Genomic DNA, 25,913 nt, shown 5'->3' with positions numbered 1-25,913 from the left:
TTTTTAAAAAAAATTCTATATTTCTACACTACTCTTGGTCAGGTGCGGCTTTAACGAAACCCAATTTCCCTCGAAATCAATAAAGTATGTCTGTCTGTCTGTCAGATGGAGCTTCGCTCTGTGTTTTAACCAGGGTAGAGTGTGATGTTATGTTGCGGAGGAAACTTCACTCTGTTTCTGACACTGGGAATGTTTGATGATTCTTTGTGGAGCGTTTGACCAAAGGAGTGACTGGTGGGAGACACGGAGGAGTCCGGGGAGTCTGTGATGGACGGTGCGGTGGGTGATTCTCTCAGTGTCTGACGCAGTGATGATGTGACGTAACGATGTGGAGGGAGCGTTACTGTATGTCTGATGAGGACTTTTGTCATGGTACGGCCAATGTCTGACCCTGGGAGTCTATCATCGAATGGCGTGGAGAGAATTCTCTATGTCTGACCCTGTGAGTATGATGATACTGTGTGGAGGGAGATTTATTTTGTGTATAATCCATGGATTCTGAGATGGGACAGTGTTGACGGAGATTCAGTCTGCGTCTGAATCGGGGTGTATGTGATGTGACGATCTGGAGGGAGCTTCACTGTGTCTGACACCGGGAGTGTGTGATGGGACGGTGTGGAGTGAGCTTCACTCTGTGTCTGTCCCCGGGGACGTGTGAAGGGACAGTGTGGAGGGAGATTCACTCTGTGTCTGACCCTGGGAATGTGTGATGTGACGGTGTGGAGGGAGATTCACTCTGTGTCTGACCCTGGGAGTGTGTGATGGGACGGTGTGGAGGGAGATTCACTCCGTGTCTGACACTGGGAATGTGTGATGTGACGGTGTGGAGGAAAATTCACTCCGTGTCTGACCCCGGGAGTGTGTGATGGGACGGTGTGGAAGATGATTCACCCCGCGCTCAACGCCGGTATTCCATCCCCCATCCCTGTCGTGCTTGCGGCCTACGTAAAATTACATCTGACATTATAGTCGATTTTAACTGTCTGCGGGGGTAGTGTGGAGATGAGATCCTGAGCACGTAGACGCTGAGACGCTGCTGTACCAGTGTGAGGAGCTCAGAACCACCGGGGGCGGGGGGCAGCAGTAACCCCAGGTCACTGTTTCCCCTCTAATTACACTCAGGACCGACACCAAGACAGGATGTTACAGCGGTTTATTGATTTCATCATGACAAATCTAAATTAAACAATGTATGAGCTGCTGGTCTGCGTGAATAAATAAGCTGCTCCCGACTCTTTCACTGTCATGCACGATTAACTGATCAGCGACGAGTGAATAATCAGTCCCGTTTCTCACCGTCACTCTGCATCGGGGAACCGATGATTATAAAATCACACTTCAGGGCCGTGTCCGGGATCGCTGCAGATCCAGGGTCACTGCCGAGGGATTTGTCCATTTAACATCATTATATCGGCCAGGCTGCCGAATGCACCGTCCTCAGCAAAGGGAGCAAAAGGATTCTCTCCCGGGATAATCCCGCCCCGGGACATCGGTGTCCCAGACTGAGCCCCTGCTCCTGGGCTCTTCCTGTCTGTGTAATTTCCCGGGGTCTCACGGGGGGAGTCTTGAAGACGCACATCCGGCGAAAGCTGTGCCGACGGACAATAGAAGAAAATAAGTCACTGCGGGAACGCTCCGAATGTCAATCTGGAGCCAGTTCTGTTAGAACCGTTGGGAATTAATCCCGGAGCGCGTCCATTAAAGGGAAGGAGGGAGTTAAAGGGGAGGGATGAGAATAGGCAAAGATGTCCCCATCCCGCGGGCGGGGATGTTCACACATTCAGATGTTCACACGATCACTGTCAGTCCGGGTCTGGGTTCCTGCAGAGATCTTAGTTCCTTCCTCCCGGTCTCACTGAACCGATTCACCGTCAGCCTAAAACAGATGGGAGAATAAAGATGAAATAAACAGATTACACAACAGTGTCAGTAACAGGGGACTGGGGTTAATGTTTCAACAACACTCACAGACAAATATCACCAGAAAACCCTCGGATCCGCTGATATTTTATCACATTCAACATTAACACAAACACTCACCCGATCAGCTTCAGACTCGGGAGGGTCAGTATGAGACGGCGGAGAGCGGGGACAGATCGGTCTGTCAACGAGTTTAATTCCAGGTTCATCATCGTCAGTGATAATTTTGTACTGAGAGCGGAGACGAGATCCTCGGCAGCAGAATCTGTGAGACCGACATCCCTCAGCCTGGAGATGAGAGAGAGAGTGAGGGTGAAGGACACAGAGAGACAGGAGACGGTACCAATCCCCAGTGTTTATCAGTAGCACAATTACTGATCACATTAATGTTCAGTGCCAGACACCCACTGACTGTAAACACAATCTCCCACAGTCTGGTACTTACCACAGTTTCTGTATTTTACACTCCGGGTGCCTCAGAGCCGCAGACACCAGTTTCACTCCTGAATCTCGCAGTTTATTATCACTCAGGTCCAGCTCCGTCAGTGATGTGTTTGTACTGAGAGCGGAGTCGAGATACTCGGCACCAGAATCTGTGAGACCGACATTGCCCAACCTGGAGATGAGAGAGAGTGAGGTTGGACAGAAAGAGACAGGAGACGGTACAAATTCCCAGTGTTTATCAGTAACTCAATTACTGATCACATTAATGTACAGAATCTGACACCCAGTGACTGTAAGCACAATCTCCCACAGTCTGATACTTACTCCATTTGCTGTATTTTACATTCCGAGTTCCGCAGAGCCGCAAAAACCAGTTTCACTCCTGAATCTCCCAGTTCATTCTCCCCAAGTGTAAACACAAACAGACAAATTGATGGGAAAGTGATTCAAACCGTGAGTCTGAGGGAACTTATCTCACTGATATTTCAGGGTGCATTAAACCCTTCAGTAAATCACTGATCGGAGTTCCCATCTCTGTTAATGTCCCTCACTGACCAGCTCCAGGGTTTTCACCGAATGTCAGTAAGTTAGTCTGTCGTTGTGACACTGTAAACTCCACATATTCTATCACTTTCCCCGATGGTGAGGAAAATGTTCCTGAGATGCGAGAGGATCAGAAGGGGCAAGGTTGAAGGATGGGACGAAAGTCCCACACTGAGAAAGATTTGTGAATGGGGAAATATCAGTGGGAGACGCTGGAAAATGGCAGAAGAATTTAATAAGTACTTTAGATCTGTCTTCACTAGGGACCACACAAGCAATCTCCCAGATATATGGACGGGCCAAGGACATAGGATAACAGAGGAAATGAAACAGATTGACATTAGGAAGGAAGCGGTGATGAGTAGACTGATGGGACTGAAGGCTGACAAATCCCCAGGTCCAGATGGTCTGCATTCTAGGGTACTAAAGGAGGTGCCCCTGGAAATTGCGGATGAATTGGTAATCATTTTCCAATGTTCCTTAGGTTCAGGATCAGTTTCTGAGGATTGGAGAATGGCAAATGTTATCCCACTTTTTAAGAAAGAAGGAAGGGAGAAAAAAAAGAAGTATCGACCTGTCAGCCCAACATCAGTAGTGGGGAAGATGCTAGAGTCCATTATTAAAGATGAAATAGTGGCATATCTAGATAGCAGTGATAGGATTGGGCCGAGCCAGCATGGATTTACCAAGGGTAAATCATGCTTGACTAATCTATTGGAGTTTTTCGAGGATGTAACCAGGAAGTTAGACAAGGGAGATCCAGTGGATGTAGTGTACCTCGATTTTCAGAAGGCATTTGATAAGGTCCCACATAGGAGATTGGTGGGTAAAATCAAAGCTCATGGCATCGGGGGCAAGACATTGACATGGATAGAAAACTGGCTGGCAGATAGAAAGCAAAGGGTAGCGGTGAATGGGTGTTCCTCGGAATGGCAGGTGGTGACTAGTGGGGTGCCACAGGGCTCGGTATTGGGACCACAGCTGTTTACGATTTACGTCAACGATTTTGATGAAGGCATTGAGAATAACATCAGTAAGTTTGCTGATGATACTAAGCTGGGTGGCAGTGTGACATGTGATGAGGTTGTTAGGAGAATTCAGGGTGACTTGGATAGCCTGGGTGAGTGGGCAGATACTTGGCAGATAACGTTTAATGTGAATAAGTGTGAGGTTATCCACTTTTGGAGCAAGAAAAGGAAGGCAGATTATTATCTGAACGGTGTAGAGTTAGGTAAGGGAGAAATACAAAGAGATCTAGGAGTCCTTGTTCATCAGTCACTGAAGGTGAATGAGCAAGTGCAACAGGCTGTGAAGAAGGCTAATGGAATCTTGGCCTTTTTTACAAAGGGAATTGAGTACAAGAGCAAGGAAATCCTCTTGCATTTGTACAGGGCCCTGGTGAGAACACACTTGGACTATTGTGTACAGTTTTGGTCTCCGGGTTAAGGAAGGACATCCTGGCTATAGAGGAAGTGCAGCGTAGATTCACAAGGTTAATTCCTGGGATGTCTGGACTGTCTTACGCAGAGAGGTTAGAGAGACAGGCTTGTACACGCTGGAATTAAGGAGATTGACAGGGGATTTGATTGCAACATATACGATTATTAAGGGATTGGACAAGTTAGAGGCAGAAAATATGGTCCAGATGCTGGGAGAGTCCAGTAGCAGAGGGCATGGTTTGAGAAAAAGGGTTAGGTCTTTTAGGACAGAGTTAAGGAAAAACATTTTCTCACAGACAGTTGTGGGGGTCTGGAATGCGCTGCCTCGGAAGGCAGTGGAGGCCAATTCACTGGATGCTTTCAAGAAGGAGCTAGACAGGTATCTTATGGATAGGGGAATCAAGGGATATGGGGACAAGGAAAGAACCGGGTAGATAGATAGATAGATAGATAGATAGATAGATAGATAGATAGATAGATAGATAGATAGATAGATAGATAGATACTTTATTCATCCCCATGGGGAAATTCAACTTTTTTTTCCAATGTCCCATACACTTATTGTAGCAAAGCTAATTACATACAATACTTAACTATTTAAATACATTGAATGGTAACTTAAGCTCAGTCCTAACCCCGGCACTTAACACATCCTACTCCTGGCGGTTGAATTGTAAAGCCGAATGGCATTGGGGAGTAGTGATCTCTTCATCCTGTCTGAGGAGCATTGTATCGATATCAACCTGTGGCTGAAACTGCTTCTCTGTCTCTGGATGCTGCTATGCAGAGAATGTTAAGGGTTTCCCATGATTGACCGTAGCCTACTCAGCGCCCTTCGCTCTGCTACCAATGTTATACTCTCAAGTTCTGTGCCCACGACAGAGCCCGCCTTCCTTATCAGCTTATTAAGACGTGAGGCGTCCCTCTTCTTAATGCTGCCTCCCCAGCACGCCACCACAAAGAAGAGGGCGTTCTCCACAACTGACCTATAGAACACCTTCAGAATCTCACTACAAACATTGAATGACGCCAACCTTCTAAGGAAGTACAGTCGACTCTGTGCCTTCCTGCACAAGGCATCTGTGTTGACAGTTCAGTCTAACTTCTCGTCTAACTGCACTCCCAGATACTTGTAGGTCTTAACCTGCTCCAAACATACTCCATTAATGATCACTGGCTCCATATGAGGCCTAGGTCTCCTAAAGTCCACCACCATCTCCTTAGTCTTGGTGACATTGAGACGCAGGTAGTTTGAGTTGCACCATATCACAAAGTCCTGTATCAGCTTCCTATACTCTTCCTCCTGTCCATTCCTGACATACCCTACTATGGCCGTGTCATCAGCGAACTTCTGCACATGGCAGGACTCCGAGTTATATTGGAAGTCTGATGTGTACAGGGTGAACAGGACCGAAGAGAGTACGGTTCCCTGCGGCGCTCCTGTGCTGCTGACCACCGTGTCAGACCTGCAGTCTCCCAACCGCACATACTGAGGTCTATCTGTCAAGTAGTCCACTATCCAATCCACCATGTGAGAGTCTACTCCCATCTCCTTTAGTCTGTGCCTTAAGATCTTGGGCTGGATGGTGTTAAAGGCACTAGAGAAGTCAAGGAATGTAATCCTCACAGCACAACTGACCCCATCTAGGTGAGAGAGTGATTTGTGCAGCAAATACGTGATAGCATCCTCCACTCCCATCTTCTCCTTATACGCAAACTGAAGAGGATCCCGGGCGTGCCTGGTTTGTGGCCTCAGATTCTGTATTATCAGCCGCTCCATGGTCTTCATCACGTGCGACGTCAAGGCAACAGGTCTGAAGTCATTCAACTCCTTTGGTTGTGGTATCTTCGGTACCGGGACAATACAGGATGTTTTCCACTGTCTGGGTACTCTTCTCTGCTCCAGGCTCATGTTGAAGATGCGCTGTAGTGGTGATAGGTGAAGCCAGATAAGAGTGAAGGTGAGTGGGTGGGGGAGGTGGGAGATGAAGTGAGACGCTGTGAGGTGGTAGGTGGAAAATGCAAAGGGCTGAAAAGGAGGAATCTGATAGGAGAGGAGAGCAGACAATGGGAAAACAGTAAATGGGAATCGAAGGGAGACGATCCGCAGTGGAGAAGAGAGAAGTGAGGAGACAGAATGGAGGAAACTGGCGTGTGGGTTGATGAAATGAAAACGTGGAGATAGAAGTTAAAGATATCGATGCTCACGTCATCCAGATGTAATATGAGTTGTTGCTCCTCCAACCTGAGAGTGCACTCATCGTGTTAGTTAAACAATGAACCGGAAGGGAGAGTGGATTAATAATTTACCCCTGGGATCCCTATTAAATCAATCCCCTCTCACCTTAAACCAGTCCTCTCTGGTTGTTCATTCCACAAAAATGGGGTAAAAGAAAAATATAAACTTAGAAAACCTACAGCATAATACAGGCCCTTCGGCCCACTAAGTTGTGCTGAGCATGTCCCTAAATTAGAATTTACGAGGGTTACCCATAGTCCTCTATTTTTCTAAGCTCCATGTACCTATCCAGTAGTATCTTAAAAGACCCTATCGTAGCCGCCTCCACCACCATTGCCGGCAGCCCATTCCACACACCCACCACTCTGAGTATAAAACTTACCCCTGACATCTCCTCTGTACCTGCTCCCAAGCACATTAAACCAGTGCCCTTTGTGGCAGCCATTTTAGCCCCGAGGAAAAGCCGCTGACTATCTACACGATCAATGCCTCTCATCATCTTGTACACCTCTATCAGGTCACCTCTCATCCTCAGTCGCTCCAAGGAGAAAAGGCCGAATTCTCTCAGCTGCGCACATTCTCCGTTTCTGTACACTTATAGTTTGGAACACCTGCATAATGTCGGCCTCATTAGTAAGTCTTCGGAATCTGTTGAATTTATAACACTGCTAGTGTACAGTAAAGAGTCAACGCAGGCCTGCTAAACCCTACCACTGATTCTGTTCCACGACAGTCCTTTTACATCCTCCCCTGTTGTTCCCCTCTCACTCTCCCTGTGGAATGGGTTGCAGTCACCACTTTCTGGGTGAAGAGGTTCCCCTTGAATTATCTGCAGACTGAAGAAGACGAGCTGACTGCAGTTCCGTCTGAGATGTTCTTCGCCCCTCTCATCTCTGGACTGAGGAAGAATTCCTTATTCACGACTCATTCCCACATTATGGGTCATTCTCCCTGCTTCTGAAGGGTTGTTGAAAACACTACTGTACTCTAAAGACTGAAAGCAGAATGGGAAACCACCTGTCGGATGTTCAACGAAGCAGGGTCAGAAACCCGAGGGGGGTCTACACAGGGCAGAGTTTGGGGCTCTGGGCAATGGTCGGGTGATGAAGAGAAGGGAATGAGCAGCGGGACGTGGCAACGAATGACAGAGTAGCAACATTTGGAAGCTGATTGACAGAGAAAATAATTTGGTTGTCTGACTGATGACACAAACACTACCTGTGGTGAGGTGCTCCACTGGTTGAGGAACACGTGTGTGTTGGGAATGGTTTTATCTATTGTGGGAGTTGTTCCTGCTTGTTTATCCTGTAATATCATATCCGGATGGTTATTAGGGATTGTCCTATCTGAAATAATGTATTGATTATCATATAATTTGTAAGATTTTGACACTAGAACTGTATCGGGCTTGAATTCATGGTACCTTTATGAAGTGATGGAGGGCATTCATGACTTTGTATTTTAAAGCAAGATTTTGGTGAATGATATTTGCTATTTGTTTGTACCTTTGTAAGTAATCAGATTGAGTTAAACTGCTGCAGGATCCTGGAATGTGTCTGGTTTCTCTGGCATTTTCTGCACTAACTGCTTCGTTTGTTAATATTTCTTGTATTTTTGATGTTTCCCCCCTTTTGTCAAACATCTTGTCCTGTATTTCTGCAGGGAACCCCTTTGTTTTTTGGGGAGAGGTCTCCAACTCTCAGTCAGGTGCTCAAGGCTTCCTTGTCACCATCTAGTCTGTTCAGATCGCTGGGATGTCTCCCATGGAGGGTCATACTCATTCCACTGGTTCATGTTTTCTTCCAGAGTCATGATTTATTGTTCTGAGTTGGCCTCTCATGTACGTGTTCTGGTCTGTATTTCTTATCACGATTGCAAATACACACGTGGAGTGCTGAATCCTGTTCATTTTTGATGAAAATATATACTTAAAAGTTTTATGTTTTTTCTTGTTTTTTTTATTGAAGTTCATCATCAAACATTTCCAGAAGATGTATTTCAGACATTGTAGATATATATCATATAATCATATATGCCACAAATCTCCGCATAGAATTTATCTGAGGTATACACTTATAGAAAAGAGTGAAAGAAAAAACAAGCAAACGGAAAAAAAACTATGTACAAGTAGGGAGTGATCTTTTTTTTTTACAACATATTCATTGATTTGTGAGAATAAAATCAGGCCTATGAGGCATTACATAGTTAAACCATTATTCCCAGTATGAATCAAATTGTTCCAGATTATGATTATCTTCTCCATTTTGTAAATGTCCATTGTAATTTCCATCCATGCATTTAAACTTGGGCTCTCCTGTGATAACCATTTCCTAGTAATAGTCTTTTTACCGGCCACCAACAATATATTCATTAAATATTTATCTTTTTTCATGAGGTATATTTATCTTGAGGTATATATCCAAAATATATGGTCTTACACCTCAAGGGTATTTCATATTTAAAGATGCCATGTAGGGCATTGTGTATCCCCCTCCAATAGTCTTTGATAACAGGGCAGTCACAAAAAATATAATGATGATTTGCATTTCGATTTCCACAGTTTCTCCAGCAAACAGCGAGGTTACTATCATAATGGGATTTCTAAGAGGGTGTAATAAAATATCTTATCAAGTTTTTCCATCCGAACTCCCTCCATTTCTGAGAACTGGTACACTTCCATTGATACCTCCATATTATTGTCCATTCTTCCTCAGATATAATTATCCCTCCTTGCTTCTCCCATTTTGTTTTAATGTATGAAGTCAAATATGTTTTAAGATTTGACAAACCCTTATGCATGCTTGAAATAATTCTACTACCGTTATCTGAATTATATGCTTTTCTAACTAGCTCTATCATGCATGTGCTTGCCTTGGTTACAATTTTAAGCATCCTATTTACATACTGTCGCATCTATAAATACTGATAAAAATCTTGTTTTTCTAAATGTTTCTCTTTCAGCATTTCAAAGATGAACAGTGTTCCTTCTTTCATTATGTTGCAAAGAACTGTTATTCCTTTAGCTGTCCAGTCCTTAAATCTAGCATCCAATTTATTTGGTGTAAAATCCGAGTCATATGCACACCATTGAAAAATTGCAGTATCTCCCTCTAGATTATATTCTTTTATAGTAGTTTGCCATATTTTAAGAGTCAATTTCACCCATGGATTATCAATAGTATTTATGTACCTTTGCAAGTTATTATCAGCCAAAATTGCTTGTATGGGGATGGGAAGTACCCGCTCCTCAATCTTTTTCCATTGAGCGTCATATGATGCGTTGCTCCAGCACATCACAGCTCTCAACTGTGCTGCAAAATAATAACCTCTAAGAGAAGTTAGGCCGCATCCACCCTTTTCCTTTGCTAATTGCAAAGTTTTGAGATGAACTCTAGGCCTTTTACCTTGCCAAATATACCTTGATAACATCTTGTTCCATTCATTGAATTGATTTTGATTAATCTCTATTGGTAGGAGCTGAAAGAGCTATAACAGTCTGGGCAGTATATTCATTATAATAGACTCAATCCTTGAACTGAAACTAAAAGAAAGGAATCAGGTTCCATCTTGCTATATATTCCTTAATGTTTTTTTATATAAAGGCTGATAATTACATTCTGATAATGTTGCCTAATCTTTTGGCATAATGATGCCCAAATATTTGAAAGACTCTGTTTGCCATGCCCAGGGATATCTACTTTCAATTTCTCTTGGTGGGCTATAGTAATATGAAAGTAATTGGGTTTTATCTGTGTTGATCTTGTATCCTGATAATTGACCATATTGTTCAAAGGATTGCATCAATCAGGTAAAGTGTATGTTGGTTGCCCTAGATAGATCAAAATGTCATCCACGTAACAAGCCAATTTATGCTCTGACCCTTTACTAGTAATTCCCCATTTTGTCTGATGTATTGAGCTAATGGTTCCAGATATAATGCGAAGAGTAGTGCTGACCATGCACAACCCTGTCTTGTGCCCCTTTCTAGGGTAAGACTATTTGATAAATATCCATTGATTTTAATCCTAGCGGTAGGGTTGTCATATAGTGCCTGTATAGTTTTAATAATTGTTATGGAAACCAAATCTATGTAAAACTCTGTAAAGAAAATTCCAATTAACCAAATCAAATGCCTTTTCAGCGTACACGCTTATCACTATTGCTTTGATTTTTTTTTGTATATATGATCCATAATGTGAAGTATCCTTCGTATATTGTGCAAACACGAGGAAATCTGCAGATGCTGGAAATTCAAACAACACACACACAATGCTGGTGGAACACAGCAGGCCAGGCAGCATCTATAGGGGAAGCACTGTCAACGTATCAGGCCAAGACCCTTCGTCAGAACTAACAGAAAGGAAAGATACTAAGAGATTTGAAAGTAGGAGGGGGAGGGGGAAATGCGAAATGATAGGAGAGGACCGGAGGGGGCTGAGTGAAGCTGAAAGCTGGAAAGGTGATTGGCAAAAGTGATACAGAGCTGGAGAAGGGAAAGGATCATGGGACAGGAGGCCAAGGGTGGAAGAAAGGGGGAGGGGAGCACCAGAGGGAGATGAAGAACAGGCAGAATGATGGACAACTAAATATGTCAGGGATGGGGTAAGAAGGGGAGGAGGGGCATTAACGGAAGTTAGAGAAGTCAATGTTCGTGCCTTTCTTTCTCCCTTATCACTATTGCTTTGATTTTATATGAATTTGTATACAAGTTCCCTCTCTTCAGCAAGAGTCATTCCTTTGCCGCCCGGCTGGCAGTTTCCGCAGCCGCAACCCCCGCATTTTGGCTCGCATGCTGCGCCAATAATATCCCACTTCCGATTTCCACAGCAGTTTTCTAGAACACGGAAGATGTCATCTGCAGTTTTATAAGTTTTGAGGCGAAGGTCTCTTCTGACTTTGTTGTCCAGACTGTCCAGCAGTTGAACCTTTTTCACCTCTCTTGAACCGGTCGGCTCTCCCTGCCTCTGGAGTGCTTCCCAGTCCTTTCTCCACCTGTGAAAATCACGTCTGCTGCCAGGAAACTTGGGAAGGGCCGTCGGTTTCAGTCTGATGGCTGGCGTGGGAAAATTGGAGGAAAAGCCCAACGCCGTCGGTGTTAGTCTTTCAGCATCCTCCTTTCTCCTTGCCTGTATGAAGTGGGCCTTCTTGGAAACCAACTTGGGGACGTTGAGTTCGAGCCCCTTTAGGCGACTCTGAAGGTGCTTCCGATCCCCTGGCGGGATCCATTGTTCCCACCGACCATGCACCTCCTTCGCTGTCATTACCAGTCCTTGCAGGTGGTTAGGCCATCGGGTTGTACAGCAGCGACGTCTTCACATTCATCCTCTGCTGCTTGTAGTACTGTGAGCAACTCAACATTTCCAAAGTTGGTCCAAAGAGTCTCCTGGATCAGCCTTCTGATTTCCTTTAGTTTCAACTCTCACTCATTTGCCGTCTTTGCCAGGTCGGCTTTTTGCTGTTCAGTTGACACAGTTACTTTCTCTGTGTTCAGCTCCGCCTCCCGTTCTGCAGTGAGTCCGGCCTCCGCATCATCATTGGCTTCCATGACTCTCTCTGCTTCCATTGTGAGTTTATGGAAACTCACTCTGAGCTCCTCTTCAGACATGTCTTCATAGGTCCTGGTAATGCTGTTGGCCAGACGAGAAAACAATCTTTTTGCTGTCATTCTCTCCAGCTTGAGTTGCTCAACTGATTTCCCAATAGCTTGATCAGCCATGTTTGATTCCGGCTGCAGGCTGTTCACAGGTGAGAGTACAACTTTTTAGTGATGCTTTGATGTTGTTTTATCTGAACTTGATTTCCTTCCTTTTTCAGGACTCCAGGTTATTGCTCTTGCTGTTCCAGCTCAAAGCTCCCAGATTTCTGTTTCCTGGTCAAACAGTTTCCGAGTCAAACAGTTTTGTCAAGCAGAATTTTCACTGCTCCCTTTGAACATGTGCAGCCTCCCCACTTGAAAGGGACTGAATACGCCTACCCAAAGGTTTTAACTGGATTCCATTCAATGACCAAACAACTTTCCTTCTTTTTCCTTTTTTATTTTTATTTTCGCAAGTGTGGCAGTTCATAGTTCTTAGTTATTAGTCAGTAATGATAAATAATCAGTCATGTCAGTCATTAGTCTAGTCAATGTGAGTCATAAGGCAGTGGCAGTAGCATTAGCATTAGGATTAGGTGAAAAACTGGCTGCCTCTCGGACTTCGGAGACGATTTCAGACCTGCACCTCCGTTTCTCTACTGGACCATTATGGTTCCAAACTGGGTGAACCCTCTCAAAGTATCGCAAGCTCTTCCTAAACCTCGCGCTGTTTTCAATAAGTGCCTGTGTGCGATGATCCCGGTGGCGGAGTTAACCCAAACGCAGTGACAGCAGTGCTCCTTTCCCTGAAACAGTCTCAACAATTATTTAAAGTTCGGCATCTTACCGCGGGTTGTGACACTGCTCTCGGACTGCCACTGTGACGTTGCAGGTTCCGCCCAAATGTTCTGGGCAGAAACCACCCTCAGGCAGTAGGTTCCGTCCTCTCTGCCTTAATACCTTCCTGAAACTCAAGTTTGACTTGACAATGATGCACATTTGGTGGAGATGGCCGAGAGAATCTCTTCCCAAAGACTGAGCAGGTGATCGGCCTCTACCCAGTGTGAACTCGCTGATGATTCCGTAGGGTGGATAACTGTGTGAATCCCTTCCCACAGTCTGAGCAGGTGAACGGCCTCTCTCCAGTGTGAACTCGCTGGTGTACCAGTAGGTAAGATAACCGAGTAAATCCCTTCCCACATTCTGAGCAGGTGAATGGCTTCTCCCCAGTGTGAACTGACTTGTGTACCAGTAGGTGGGATGACCGAGTAAATCCCTTCCCACATTCTGAGCAGGTGAATGGCTTCTCCCCAGTGTGAATTCGTTGGTGACTGTGTAGGGTGGATAACTGAGTGAATCCCTTCCCACAGTTCGAGCAGGTGAACGGCCTCTCCCCAGTGTGAACTCGCTGGTGATTTTGTAGATCAGATAATTGAGTGAATCCCTTCCCACAGTTCGAGCAGGTGAATGGCTTCTCCCCAGTGTGAACTCGCAGATGTCTCTGCAGGTGGGATGACTGAGTGAATCCCTTCCCACATTCTGAGCAGGTAAATGGCCTCTCCCCAGTGTGAACTCGCTGGTGACTCTGTAGGTCGGATGACTGAGTGAATCCCTTCCCACATTCTGAGCAGGTGAACGGCTTCTCCCCAGTGTGAACTCGCTGATGTGCCTTCAGTTCAGATGACCGAGTAAATCCCTTCCCACAGTCTGAGCAGGTGAATGGCCTCTCCCCAGTGTGAACTCGCTGGTGACTCTGTAGGTTGGATAACTGAGTAAATCTCTTCCCACAATCTGAGCAGGTGAATGGCCTCTTCCCAGTGTGAACTGACTGGTGTCTCAGTAGGTGAGATGACTGAGTAAATCCCATCCCACAGTCTGAGCAGGTGAATGGCCTCTCTCCAGTGTGAACTTGCTGATGTCTCTGTAGATGGGATGACTGACTGAATCCCTTCCCACAGTCTGAGCAGGTGAATGGCCTCTCCCCACTGTGAACTGACTGGTGTCTCAGTAGGTGAGATGACAGAGTGAATCCCTTCCCACAGTCTGAGCAGGTGAACGGCCTCTCTCCAGTGTGAACTCGCTGGTGTACCAGTAGGTAAGATAACCGAGTAAATCCCTTCCCACAGTCTGAGCAGGTGAACGGCCTCTCTCCAGTGTGAACTCGCTGGTGTCTCAGTAGGTAAGATGACCGAGTAAATCCCTTCCCACAGTCCGAGCAGGTGAACGGCCGCTCCTCGGTGTGAACTCGCTGGTGAGCCATTAGATCAGATGACCGACTGAATGCTTCCCCACAAATTCAGCAGATGACCAGCCTCTGCCCAGTGTGAACTGACTGGTGTGTCCACAGGTGGGATGACCGACTGAATCCCTTCCCACACACAGAACAGGTGAATGGCCTCGCCCAGTGTGAACTTGCTGATGTACCTTCAATTGTGATAACCGAGTGAATCCACTCCCACTGTCTGAGCAGGTGAACGGTCTCTCCCCTGTGTAAAATGACGGACGTGCCAGTTGGTCGGATGACCGAGTGAATCCCTCCCCACAGTCTGAGCAGGAAGGATGGTTGATTGAATCCCTTGCTCCTCAAATATCTAGACAGAGACAGCACAACTGGTGTGTTGCGTTTGAATTCCCATAGACAAATTCCTTGTCGATTTTAACCTGTAGAAAGATTTAAAAATCCATCAGTGGGTGAAGGACAACATTTGAGATGAGATCACTTGAGTTGCCAAGGTGTGATCGTACATCACACTGTTACAGTGAATTTCAACAAAAGTTGGAGAGCGAAATCACCTTCTAACTGGGCACAGTGCTGGTATCTGGAATGACCCTCAAACCCTCTGATGTTCTGTAAGAATGGGGCACTTATGCCATTTCCAGTCTGTGACTTGGCTCTGTTTGACTCTGTCCATTTGAATTATTCCCTCTTCCCACTGAGATGAAAGGGTGTCTGGCCCCACAGTAACAGAAACCCTCTCACACAGATAGCCTTTGTTGACATGCAGCTGGGGTTTTCCTTTATGTAATGTTCATTTAAAGTGCCACAGTTTCAATGCCATGTTAATATCTCCTGACCTGGCTGGTGGCGTAGTGGCATCAGTGCCAGACTTCGGGACGAAAGGTCCTGAGTTCGAATCCAGCTGGCTCCCCTGCACGCTTTCCATCCGTGCTGGGTTACGAGCTGGTGATCTCTTTCGAAACTCACCCGGCAGAAGTTTCCCCTCATGTTCCCCTGAATGTTTCACCTTTCACCCTTAACCCATGGCCCCTGGTTGTAGTCCCACCCCATCTCAGTGGTAAAAGCCCAGCTTCCATTTACCCTATCTATAAACCTCATAATTGTAGTATACCTCCATCAAATCTCCCCTCAATCCTCCACATTCCAAGGAATAAAGTCCGGACCTGTTCAATCTCTCCTTATAACCCAAGTCCTCCAGACCTGGCAACATCCTTGTGAATTTTCTCTGAACTCTTTCAAAGTCTTTACATCTTTCCTGTAGGTTGGTGACCAAAACTGCACACAATACTCCAAATTAGGCCTCACCAATGTCTTGTACAAAGTCAACATAACATACCATTCAGTACTTTGGTTTATGAAGGACTACGTGCCAAAATCTTTCTTTCCGTCCCTATCAAACTGTGACACCACTTTTTGTGAAATATAGACCTGCATTCCCAGATCCCATTCTTCAACAACACTCCTCCATGTCCGACCAGTCACTGCGTAAGACCCACCCTGGTAGGTCCCACCAACATGCAACACCTCGCACTTGTCTGCATTGAATTCTGTTTTCCATTTCTCAAGCCATATTTCCACCTGGTCCAGTTCGCACTGCAAGCCATGATAGTCGTTTCGCAGTCCGCTGAATCCCCAGTCTCGGTTTCATCCACAAATTTGCTGATACCTAACCATCTTATCATCCAGATTACTGATATAGATGAGAAACAACAACAGATCCAGCACTGATCCCTGTGGCTCACCACTAGTTACAGGCCTCCAGTCAGAGAGGCAACCATCTGCTATCACACTCTGGCTTCTCCCAAAGACAGTGTCTCATCCAATTTACTATCTCATCTTGAATGCTGAGTGACTGAACCTTCTTGACCAACCTCCCATATGAGACTTTGTCAAGTGCGTTGTCAAAGTCCATGTAGACAACATCCACTGCCTTGCCTTCATCCACTTCCCTGATAACTTCCTCAAGAGACTGGTTAGACATGACCTACCATGCACAAAGCCATGCTGTCTATCCTTAATCAGTCCACATCGATCCAAATACTTATATATCCGGCTCGTGCACATATGTTTTAATAACTTTCCTACTACTGATGTCAAGCTCACTAACGTAACATTTTCTCGTTTCTCCTTAGAGCCCCTCTCGAACAGTGGAACAACATCGGCTGTCCTCCAATCCTCCAGTACCTCACCTGTCACTAAGGATTATTTCAATATCTCAGCTTGGACCCCGACAATTTCTGCACTTGTCTTCTGCAGGGTCCGAGTGAACAACTTGTCAGGCCCTGGGGATTGATCCACGCTAATTTGCCTGAAGACAGCAAACCCCTCCACCTCTGTAATCTGTCCAGGGACTCTGAAGTTGATGTTGCTTTGCCTCACCTCTATCGACTCTGTGTCCATCTCCTGAGAAAATACGGATGCAAAACAACTATTTAAAACCTCCGCCATCTATTTGTCTCCCGTATAGATTACCATTCTGATCGTCCAGAGTGGGCATGTTTCTGTTCTGACCTTCTCCATGTTTCTGTGACAGAGAAGCTGGCCACACCTGACTGGAAGGGGAATCTGGTAGGAGTGACGACAGAGCAGCAATGGCTGGAGTTTCTGGGAGCAACTTCAGAGCTGAGTGATAGACACATCCCAAAGAAGTGGAAGAAATAGAAAGGTAGGAGGACACAACCATGGCTGAAATGAGAAGCCAAAGTCAACATAAAAGCCAATGAGAGGACAAATAATAGAGCAAAAACTATTGGGAAGCTTTTAGAAACCAACAGAAGACAACTAAAGAAAGTCAAATGAGCTCAGGGTGTGGATATATGATATTGTAGTCATTAATGTGTCTTGGTAGCACCCAACAGCCTGAAGAATTTAGAGGAACAAAATATCCAGGGCCTCGATATCTCTTGAAAACAAAGGTTCCCTGCACCAGTTACCTTTCACCTTTTATTTTGGTAGGCACATACAAACTCTACACCCTCAAAATTTCACTTCTGAAGAACCCCCACTCACCAAGTACTCCTTTGCCAGAAAACAGCCTGTTCCAATCCACACTTGTCAAATCCTTGCAAATACCATAAAATTGATCTTTCTCCAATTTAAAATCTCAAGAGAAGTCCAGACCTCTGTTTTTCCATATTTTCTTGGAATCTCATGGCATTATGATCACTATACACAAAGTGTTCCCATACATTAATTTCCGTCACCAGCCCTGGATCGTTTCCCAACAGCTTATTGCACACTTCTACGCCGGATGTTTTACGTACTGATTAAGGCTCATTTGACAAACTCTACCCCATCTAGTCCTTTTACAGTATGGGAGTCCCAGTCAATATATGGAAAGTTAAAATCACTTACTATATCAACTTTTGTTTCTTGGTGTAGTCTGTGAACTCTCTACAAATTTGTTCCTCTAAATCCCTCAGACTGTTGGGTGCAACCAATTCCCAGTAATGCCTACGATATCATAATTCCATGCCCTGGGCTCATCTGGCTTTCCTACGATGCTTCTTGCATCGTGATTTCCACAGCTCAACACATTCATCGCACCGTGCTCAAGCATTTAGTCGCTGACTCTATCTGAGGTCTGAACAACATCTGTCTGGTGTGAAGAAAACAACCTCTCCCTCAATGTCAGAAAAACTTCTGATGCTGAATTTTGTAGTGATGACTCAGGAAAGGTTTTCTTCTGATGATACTTCCACGAAGGTCATATTTGTGCAGGTGTCGCTGCACAGTAGAACAGTGCACCACCACTCCAGAGTCTGCGAAATCTTCCTGAATGTTTTTTTACAGTCAAATGGGGGTTTCGATTTGCCTTTCTAGCAATCCTATGAGTAGTTCTCTCAGAAAGTTTTCTTGGTCTTCTAGACATCAACTTGACCTCCACTGTTCCTGTTAACTGCCATTTCTTAATTACATTGTGAACTGAGGAAACGGCTACCTGAAAACACTTTGCTATCTTCTTATAGCCTTCTCTTGCTATGTGAGCATCATTTATTTTAACTTTTAGAGTGCTAGGCAGCTTCTCAGAGGAGCCAATGGCCGCTGATTGTTGGGACAAGGTTTGAAGAGACAGGGTATTTATAAAGCTTTGCGATTTGCATAACCTGGCCTGTCCTAATGATGACTGTGAACAAGCCATAGCCCTAACATGCTAATTCAGGTCAGAGACCTCGGTAAAAGTTATCTGAGAGCTCAAATCTCTTGGGGTGCTCAAACTTATCCATGGTGTTCCTTTCCTTTTTTTCACTCTAAAATTGGACAAAACCAAAATAATACACTAATCTTGCTTAAAATGTTGAAAAGAATGTTTCGTGTTTATGACTTTTGGAGATCAGTTCACCTTCTACTCACTAAATTATTCACAGTAACAAAATGTTTGACCAGTGGTGCCCAGCCATTTGCGTACCACTGTATCGGATGAGGTGGTGAGCACGGAGTGTGATGGGGGGGCGGTGGTGAGGAGGAGGACTGACAGGGAGCAAAGAGGGTGATAAAGAGGGGAAGACAATGTGGGATACAGGAGCCAGCAGGGAGACTGTTTGAGAGAGGGGGCAGGGTGGGATGTAGGGAGGGAGATAGAGAGGGTGAGAGCTGGAAATGGAGGTTACAGAGTGGTGGAGGTGACTGAGTGAGAGAGACAATTTTGATTGAAGTGAGAGGGTGCATGAGAGAGGGGGAGATGGAGAGGGGAAGGCAGAAGGTGAAACAGAGTGGGAGAATGGTCAAGTAGCAGTGTCACTGAGGTGGATAGAGAAGAGGGAAGGGGAGGGGAGAGGTGGGGAGGAAGCAAGAATGATTGAGAGGGGCGATGATAAGGAAGGGGTGAGGGAGAGGCGAGATGGCGAGGGAGAGACTGAATAAAAAGGGAGGTCTGGAGTAGAGGGCAGGAGGATGAAGAGGGACTGTGAGCAGGGAGTGGTGAGGGAAACGGGGTACGTAGACAGGGATGAGGGAGAAATGTGAGAAGATGGTGTGTCTGATTAGAATTGTTAGACTAACTATTTATTCAGTCCCCAGTTGCAGGGTCGTTAATCACATATGTTCACAATCACCGAACAAATCCACCATGCGATTACGGTTCCATGCCTTGAGATTTACTGTGTATGATTCTGGTCAACATATCCGACACTGGGGAGCTCTAACGCGTACGGTTCTGGTCTACATGTCTGACAGTGGGGAGTTTCACAGCATACGGGGACCTGCTGCAAATCGCAGTGTAATGCCAACCCCAGCTGATGCTGGTGTTTCTCCTGTTCAGGTAGTGGTGAGGAAAGAGTTAATCTCGGGTTTGTGTAAATCGAGGGCCGGTTGCAGTGGGAATGGGCTGCGATCGATCCAGACAGCTGGAGGCACCGGGTTCTCCAGTCTTTTAGATTTGCGCCTGAGTCGGGATTGCGGGATCAATTTGTTGTGTTTCTCCTCCAGCTTGGGAGGGTGGACGTGGGTGAAGGGGGCCTGTCTATGTGTCGGTGTGGGCTGAATGGTCAGAAGGGTGTGGGGCCACTGGAGGGTGGTTGGGGTACTGTGGGTGATCAGAAGTAACATGACCTGGGTGGATGGGCAAGGGGTAAATTACGTTGTCAACGAGGGTGGATCTGGTCCAATGAATCAAACAGCTCAGCTCACGTGTCCTTTCAGGAGGCCACAATTCTCTCATCATCTTAATCACTGACTAATCTTCCTGTTAACATTGAGTTTGTTACAGAGCCCCAGGGTCTGGGAATAGCTGGGTGGTAGGAGGCAGAGTGTTATGGTGACTGCCTGTTTCTTGGACTCAAGTCCCGTGCTTAGTGACATTCCCTGGGGTTACGCCCATTGCTACTTGTCATCTATGTCAATAATTTAGTTGAGAAAGTACAGGGTATGGGGAGAGAGTTTGCAGCAAGTTCAAACAATTAATCTTTTTGAAAGACAGTCAGCATAAACACTCCCCTCTCTTTCCCTCTCCCCACTCAGAACTGACCAAAAGCTACATCAGAGGATGCAAGATCTTGAACTGAGTAACCACTGTGAGGGAATGGGAGTGGTTTCAAAGGGCTGGACTGCTGGAAGCACATTACCAGACCTGGAGTGATTGCACCTGGGTCTGACAGAGGCATAACTGGTTCTTCTGGACACATTCAGTCTCACTCCAACTATTTCCTACCTTCCTTTGTACAGGTATGTAATGTCTAAAGGACCAGTGTTTGAGTAAATGAGACTCACCAAACTTTCTCCTGACTGAATCACTGGAATCTCTGAGTCAGATGGGTTCTCTCCGGTTGATGCTCTCAATCCTCGGGCTGGTTCACTTGTTGCTGTTCCCTCGTCTTCAGTCGTGGTTTGCCTCCAGTTGCGGTTTTTCTTCAAATAAATCTCTCACCACAGGTCTAACTTTAACCAGAGAGACAATGAAGCACATTAATAATGAAAAGGAGAACCAAACATTTGTGCGTAATGTTACTAAGAACAAAACTCACTGAAATTTAAACACTGAAGGCAGATTTAATTATCTCAGTGAACAATCTTTTATTGTCCCTCACATGTCACAGACGATATGGGATAAGAAGGAGCCATCATTCTGTCATGGTAAAACATAAGACACAGGAACAGAATTAGGTGATTCAATCCATCTGGTCTGCCCACCATTCAACCAGGGCTGATTTTCATTCCAACACCATATTCCTGTCTTCCTCCTGTAACCCTGAAGCTACTCAGCAATCATGAATATATTAATCTCTGTCATAAATATACCCAAATGGCAGCCTCAACCAACTTCTGCGGCAACAAATTCCACAGATCAGACATCTTTTAGCCAAAAAATTCTTCTCATCTCAGTTTTAAAGGGAAGCATCTTTATTCTGAAACTGTGCTGTAAGATCACAGACTCTGCGTCTAATGGAAACATCCTCACCATGTCCACTGTATCCAGGCTTTTCAGCATTCAGTAGGTTTAATTAACCATACATCTCCCACCACCCCCACCGTCCCTCTGAACTCCATTGAGCACAGGTCCAGAACCATCAGAGACTTGCAGAGACTCCAACGGAGGCCTACAAACTATCACAGCCATTTTCATTTCCAGGTTAAAACAGGTCCATTTCATGAAATATAAACCAAGAAATAAAAAAAAATGGAATTACCAGAAACACTCAGCAGGTAAGGAACAGCTTACAATACAATTCAATTAATAACATTTCATCAGAATGACTTCAAATATTTTCAGTTTTTAGTGTAGATCTCCAGCACAGCTACCTGATTTCCACTGTGTGACAGTGAGGGGGGGGGGGTGGATTTCCAAACACAGTTTGAACACCAAACTCAGGGTCTATTTCTACTGTTTAAACACGGAACAGCCCATTTACTCACAGCCGAGACAAAACACATTTCCAAACCTCCCAAATGGTTGCTCTCCACCCGTTAACATTTATCACTTCCAAAATACAATATTTTCTATTCGTATAGATGTGATAATAATTTATGTAAAGATTCAAGCTTCTTTACATTTTTATATATTTAAAGACTAAACAGGATCTGTAAAGGTCTAACCATGTAACAACCGACATGTGAGGATATTGTGAGTATCGACACTCACAGGTACACTTCCTGTCCAACCATTTCTCCGAGAGAAACGGTACAAGGCAGAGTTGCCAACCTACAGCTTTTGAGACTAATATTCACCAATATTCATGGCTTTAGCAATAGTTCATCAGACATTCTTTTTTCATACTCGATTACTTGGTTCCAATTTAGGGGCTAAAAGTGTAAAAAAATGAATTGCTTTATTTCTGTTATTTTTATACCTCTGAGTAACACTGCTAAGCGCTGCGGGCCCTGCCGTCTGCTCCGACTCAGTCGTATTAGTAAGGCTACATCTGTGGTGGTCCGTGGATTACTCGCTAAGCCTAAAGTACATTTTTCTCACGTCTTAATAAGCTGGTAAGGAAGGCGGGCTCTGTCGTGGGCAAAGTACTGGAGGGTTTAACATCGGTAGCTGAGCGAAGGGCGCTGAGTAGGCTACGGTCAATTATGGATAACTCTGAACATCCTCTACATAGCACCATCCAGAGACAGAGAAGCAGTTTCAGCGACAGGTTACTATCGATGCAATGCTCCTCAGACAGGATGAAGAGGTCAATACTCCCCAATGCCATTAGGCTTTACAATTCTACCACCAGGACTTAAGAACTTTTTTAAAAAGCTATTATTAATGCTTTTTGAGATAGTGATTTAGATGCATATCATATTTTTTATTGAGTTAAGTATTGTATGTAATTAGTTTTGCTACAACAAGTGTATGGGACATTGGAAAAAAAGTTGAATTTCCCCATGGGGATGAATAAAGTATCTATCTATCTATCTATCTATCTAAAAACCCTTTGACTTCTAAGCAAACAAAGTTATTTTACTTGCTTGATAATTATATTCTATGATAATCAGTTAAGTGCAACTGTGTAAGACTTTGTCATATTATTAAATTAAGTATTATATGTTTAATTGTACCAGATATACACTGAAATGTAGTGAGAGGCTATAACCTTGTTAATGTCTTAGCTATCACTATATTTCTGTGGAGCTCTGGAATTCATATATTTCTTTCATCTTGGTTTACTGCTTGACGTTACAAGAAGCCCTATATATGTCACACCCAATTTGTGTACCTGCTCATTACACGAATGGGGCAAGGAAGTTGTTCAGTACATGAAAGGCGCAGGTACACAAATTGGGTGTCACAAACTAAGGGTGATTGATACGTTCGTGGCCTAAGGTGGAAGGATTCAATTTTACAAAACCTAGCAATTTTCAATTATCTGAAACAGAAATACCACAAAAGTTATTAATTTCAAACTTTCTGCATAATCACTCAAAGAGTTGAACTACACGTGCAGGTACCGAGCGCTGTATAACTTCAGGCCGCGAACTTATCAATCAACCAACCACCTCCCCCCGGACAGATCCGGCAGCTACAAAATTGCCACTGCACCCCTGCTCCAGCCGTCCGGCAGAGCTCGGACCTGGCTCTTTCCCAATGCAACCGGCCCACATTTACACAACACCGGGATCATTCCCTACTCACCCCTGCTCGAATCAGAGAACCGCCAAACAGCTGCAGTCGGCACCGCGCATGCGTTCACAGGCGTTTCTCCGCAGCACCACCGGTGGCCGGAGGTCTGCTAATTGTTGCCGACGGCCGGCGATCCGCACAGCGCCACCAGTGGCCGGAGGCCGGAGGGACAACGGAGAGGAAAATCACAAACACGACAAAGTCTGCAGATCCTGGAAATCCAAAGCAACACAAACAAAATGCTGGTCGAACACAGCAGGCCGGGTAGCAACGGGAATGGAAACCGGAATGAAAATGTTTGGACACCGGGAAGTCCCGCTCGGAGCGGATAGTTCAAAGGTTAGTTTGTTATTAAAGCAGATATCCATAAACAACTGTGTTTTTTTTTACTTCTCCAGAGAACCACGAAACAAAGAAAGAGAATGAAAGTCGTTCACAGAGAAAAATCAAACCTACCCCACCCCCCGGATCAAGAAGTACGGGATCCCAATCTTCAAACCCCAAAAACCACACCTCCCGCACAAAAGGGAACAATAATATCGACACCCGATAAAAACACCCCTACCCCGCACAACCGCGGAGGAGCCGGTGTCACCAGTGTGGAGGCGGCCGCATCGGGAGCAGCGGACACAACGGGCGACCCCGGAAGATTCACAGGTGAAGTGTCGCCTCACCTGGAAGGATGTTTGGACAACGGAGACAGTTCGGCCGTCCACTGTGAAACCCCCGAACTCCGCATCAAATCCGTCCAAACGAATCTGGGCGAACTTTAATGACCAATAAATATAATTCCTCTCAGCGATCAGCTGTCTGAGTGATTCCCTGACTCTGAGAGGCAGGGGTATCTATGGTCCACACTGTCAGGGTGTTGAGTTTACCAGGAGACAAAGACTGCGGGGACGAGAGGTTTTCTGTTGACTAGTACACTGTGTGTGGACCCCGCTGGCAATTCTGGTGTTGTGACCCGAATCGAGACAAACACCACGCTGCCCAGTCCACCAACAACACGGCACAGCCGGACACATAACAGGGGACTTTACATCCCACAACACTGGATTCAGCGATGAAACCCGGGATTAATGTTGTTGTCCCACTGAAAAGTCCATTAAGGTGCTTTTAAATGCCAGCGCAATCCCACAGGTGATGTCACACAGCACCTCCCCCCACGCGCGACTGACGTCACACATGGGCTCCCCACACCGGGATCTGCCCTCACGTGCGCGGTGTCTTACGTCACCCACGCGCTGCTGTGCTCGAGCTTTATCGGTTTAACGGCTGGGCTAATAATCACGTGACCAGCCCCTCCCCCACCGCTGTCAACAGAGGATTCAGGAGCTGCGCTATTCCCATTAGTGCGAAGCGATGTCAATCACAGGTTACAACCATTTGCGGAGGCGGACAGGCCGAGTGGGCGTTACCCCGCTGAGTCCGTCTCCCGCTCAAGCGCCGACCGCCTCCTCAGTGCGGAGAAATGTCCGCTTTCTGATTTATTTCCATTTCCCTCCGAGGGAAGTTGGGGCGTTTGTGAAGCGTCTCCCGCGGCCGGAGTCTGATGTATCGCCGAGAGGTAGGAGGAGACCGCTCGGCCCGTCGGTTTGATGCCAGTTCCCCGGGGAGGGATTTTATTGAAAGGATGAAGATGGTGAGAGAGGGGGCGGACAGGATGTTTGTCCCGGTGGGGACAGGATGGGCTAGTGATCATTAATGGAGAATGTGTGGAGCAGGTTAAGACCTACAAGTATCTGGGAGTACAGTTGGACGAGAAGCTAGACTGGACTGCCAACACAGATGCCTTGTGCAGGAAGGCACAGAGTCGACTGTACTTCCTTAGAAGGTTGGCGTCATTCAATGTCTGCAGTGAGATGCTGAAGATGTTCTATAGGTCAGTTGTTGAGAGCGCCCTCTTCTTTGTGGTGGCGTGTTGGGGAGGAAGCATTAAGAAGAAGGACGCCTCACGTCTTAATAAGCTGATAAGGAAGGCGGGCTCTGTCGTGGGCAAAGTACTGGAGAGTTTAACATCGGTAGCTGAGCGAAGGGCGCTGAGTAGGCTACGGTCAATTATGGAAAACCCTGAACATCCTCTACATAGCACCATCCAGAGACAGAGAAGCAGTTTCAGCGACAGGTTACTGTCGATGCAATGCTCCTCAGACAGGATGAAGAGGTCAATACTCCCCAATGCCATTAGGCTTTACAATTCAACTGCCAGGACTTAAGAACTTTTTTTTAAAGCTATTATTAATGCTTTTTGAGTTAGTGATTTAGATGCATATCATATTATTACTGAGTTAAGTATTGTATGTAATGAGGTTTTGCTACAACAAGTGTATGGGACATTGGAAAAAATGTTGAATTTCCCCATGGGGATGAATAAAGTATCTATCTATCTATCTATCTATCTATCTGTGGAAATGTCTGAGCCCACGGTGGTGGCGAGCAGAGGGATTCACCACATTGGGGGCAAATAC

At 45.6% G+C, this 25,913-nt stretch overlaps 1 protein-coding gene across 1 annotated transcript; it reads right to left on the bottom strand.

Moving 5' to 3' along the window:
• Positions 1-1,144: 1,144 nt before the first annotated feature.
• Positions 1,145-2,769, bottom strand: LOC140723643 (NACHT, LRR and PYD domains-containing protein 3-like). Its single transcript, XM_073038217.1, has 4 exons — positions 2,689-2,769; positions 2,366-2,536; positions 2,041-2,208; positions 1,145-1,876 (listed from the first exon to the last, which is right to left on the bottom strand). The coding sequence occupies exons 1-4, from the start codon at positions 2,691-2,693 to the stop codon at positions 1,789-1,791; spliced, it is 432 nt and encodes a 143-aa protein (XP_072894318.1). The 5' UTR covers positions 2,694-2,769; the 3' UTR covers positions 1,145-1,788.
• Positions 2,770-25,913: the final 23,144 nt, after the last annotated feature.

Source organism: Hemitrygon akajei, unplaced genomic scaffold (genome assembly GCF_048418815.1).
Source record: "Hemitrygon akajei unplaced genomic scaffold, sHemAka1.3 Scf000122, whole genome shotgun sequence".
NCBI classification, from domain to species: Eukaryota; Metazoa; Chordata; class Chondrichthyes; order Myliobatiformes; family Dasyatidae; genus Hemitrygon; species Hemitrygon akajei.
The sequence above is the reverse complement of the archived record's forward strand: the minus strand, read 5'-3'. Positions and strand labels throughout refer to the sequence as shown.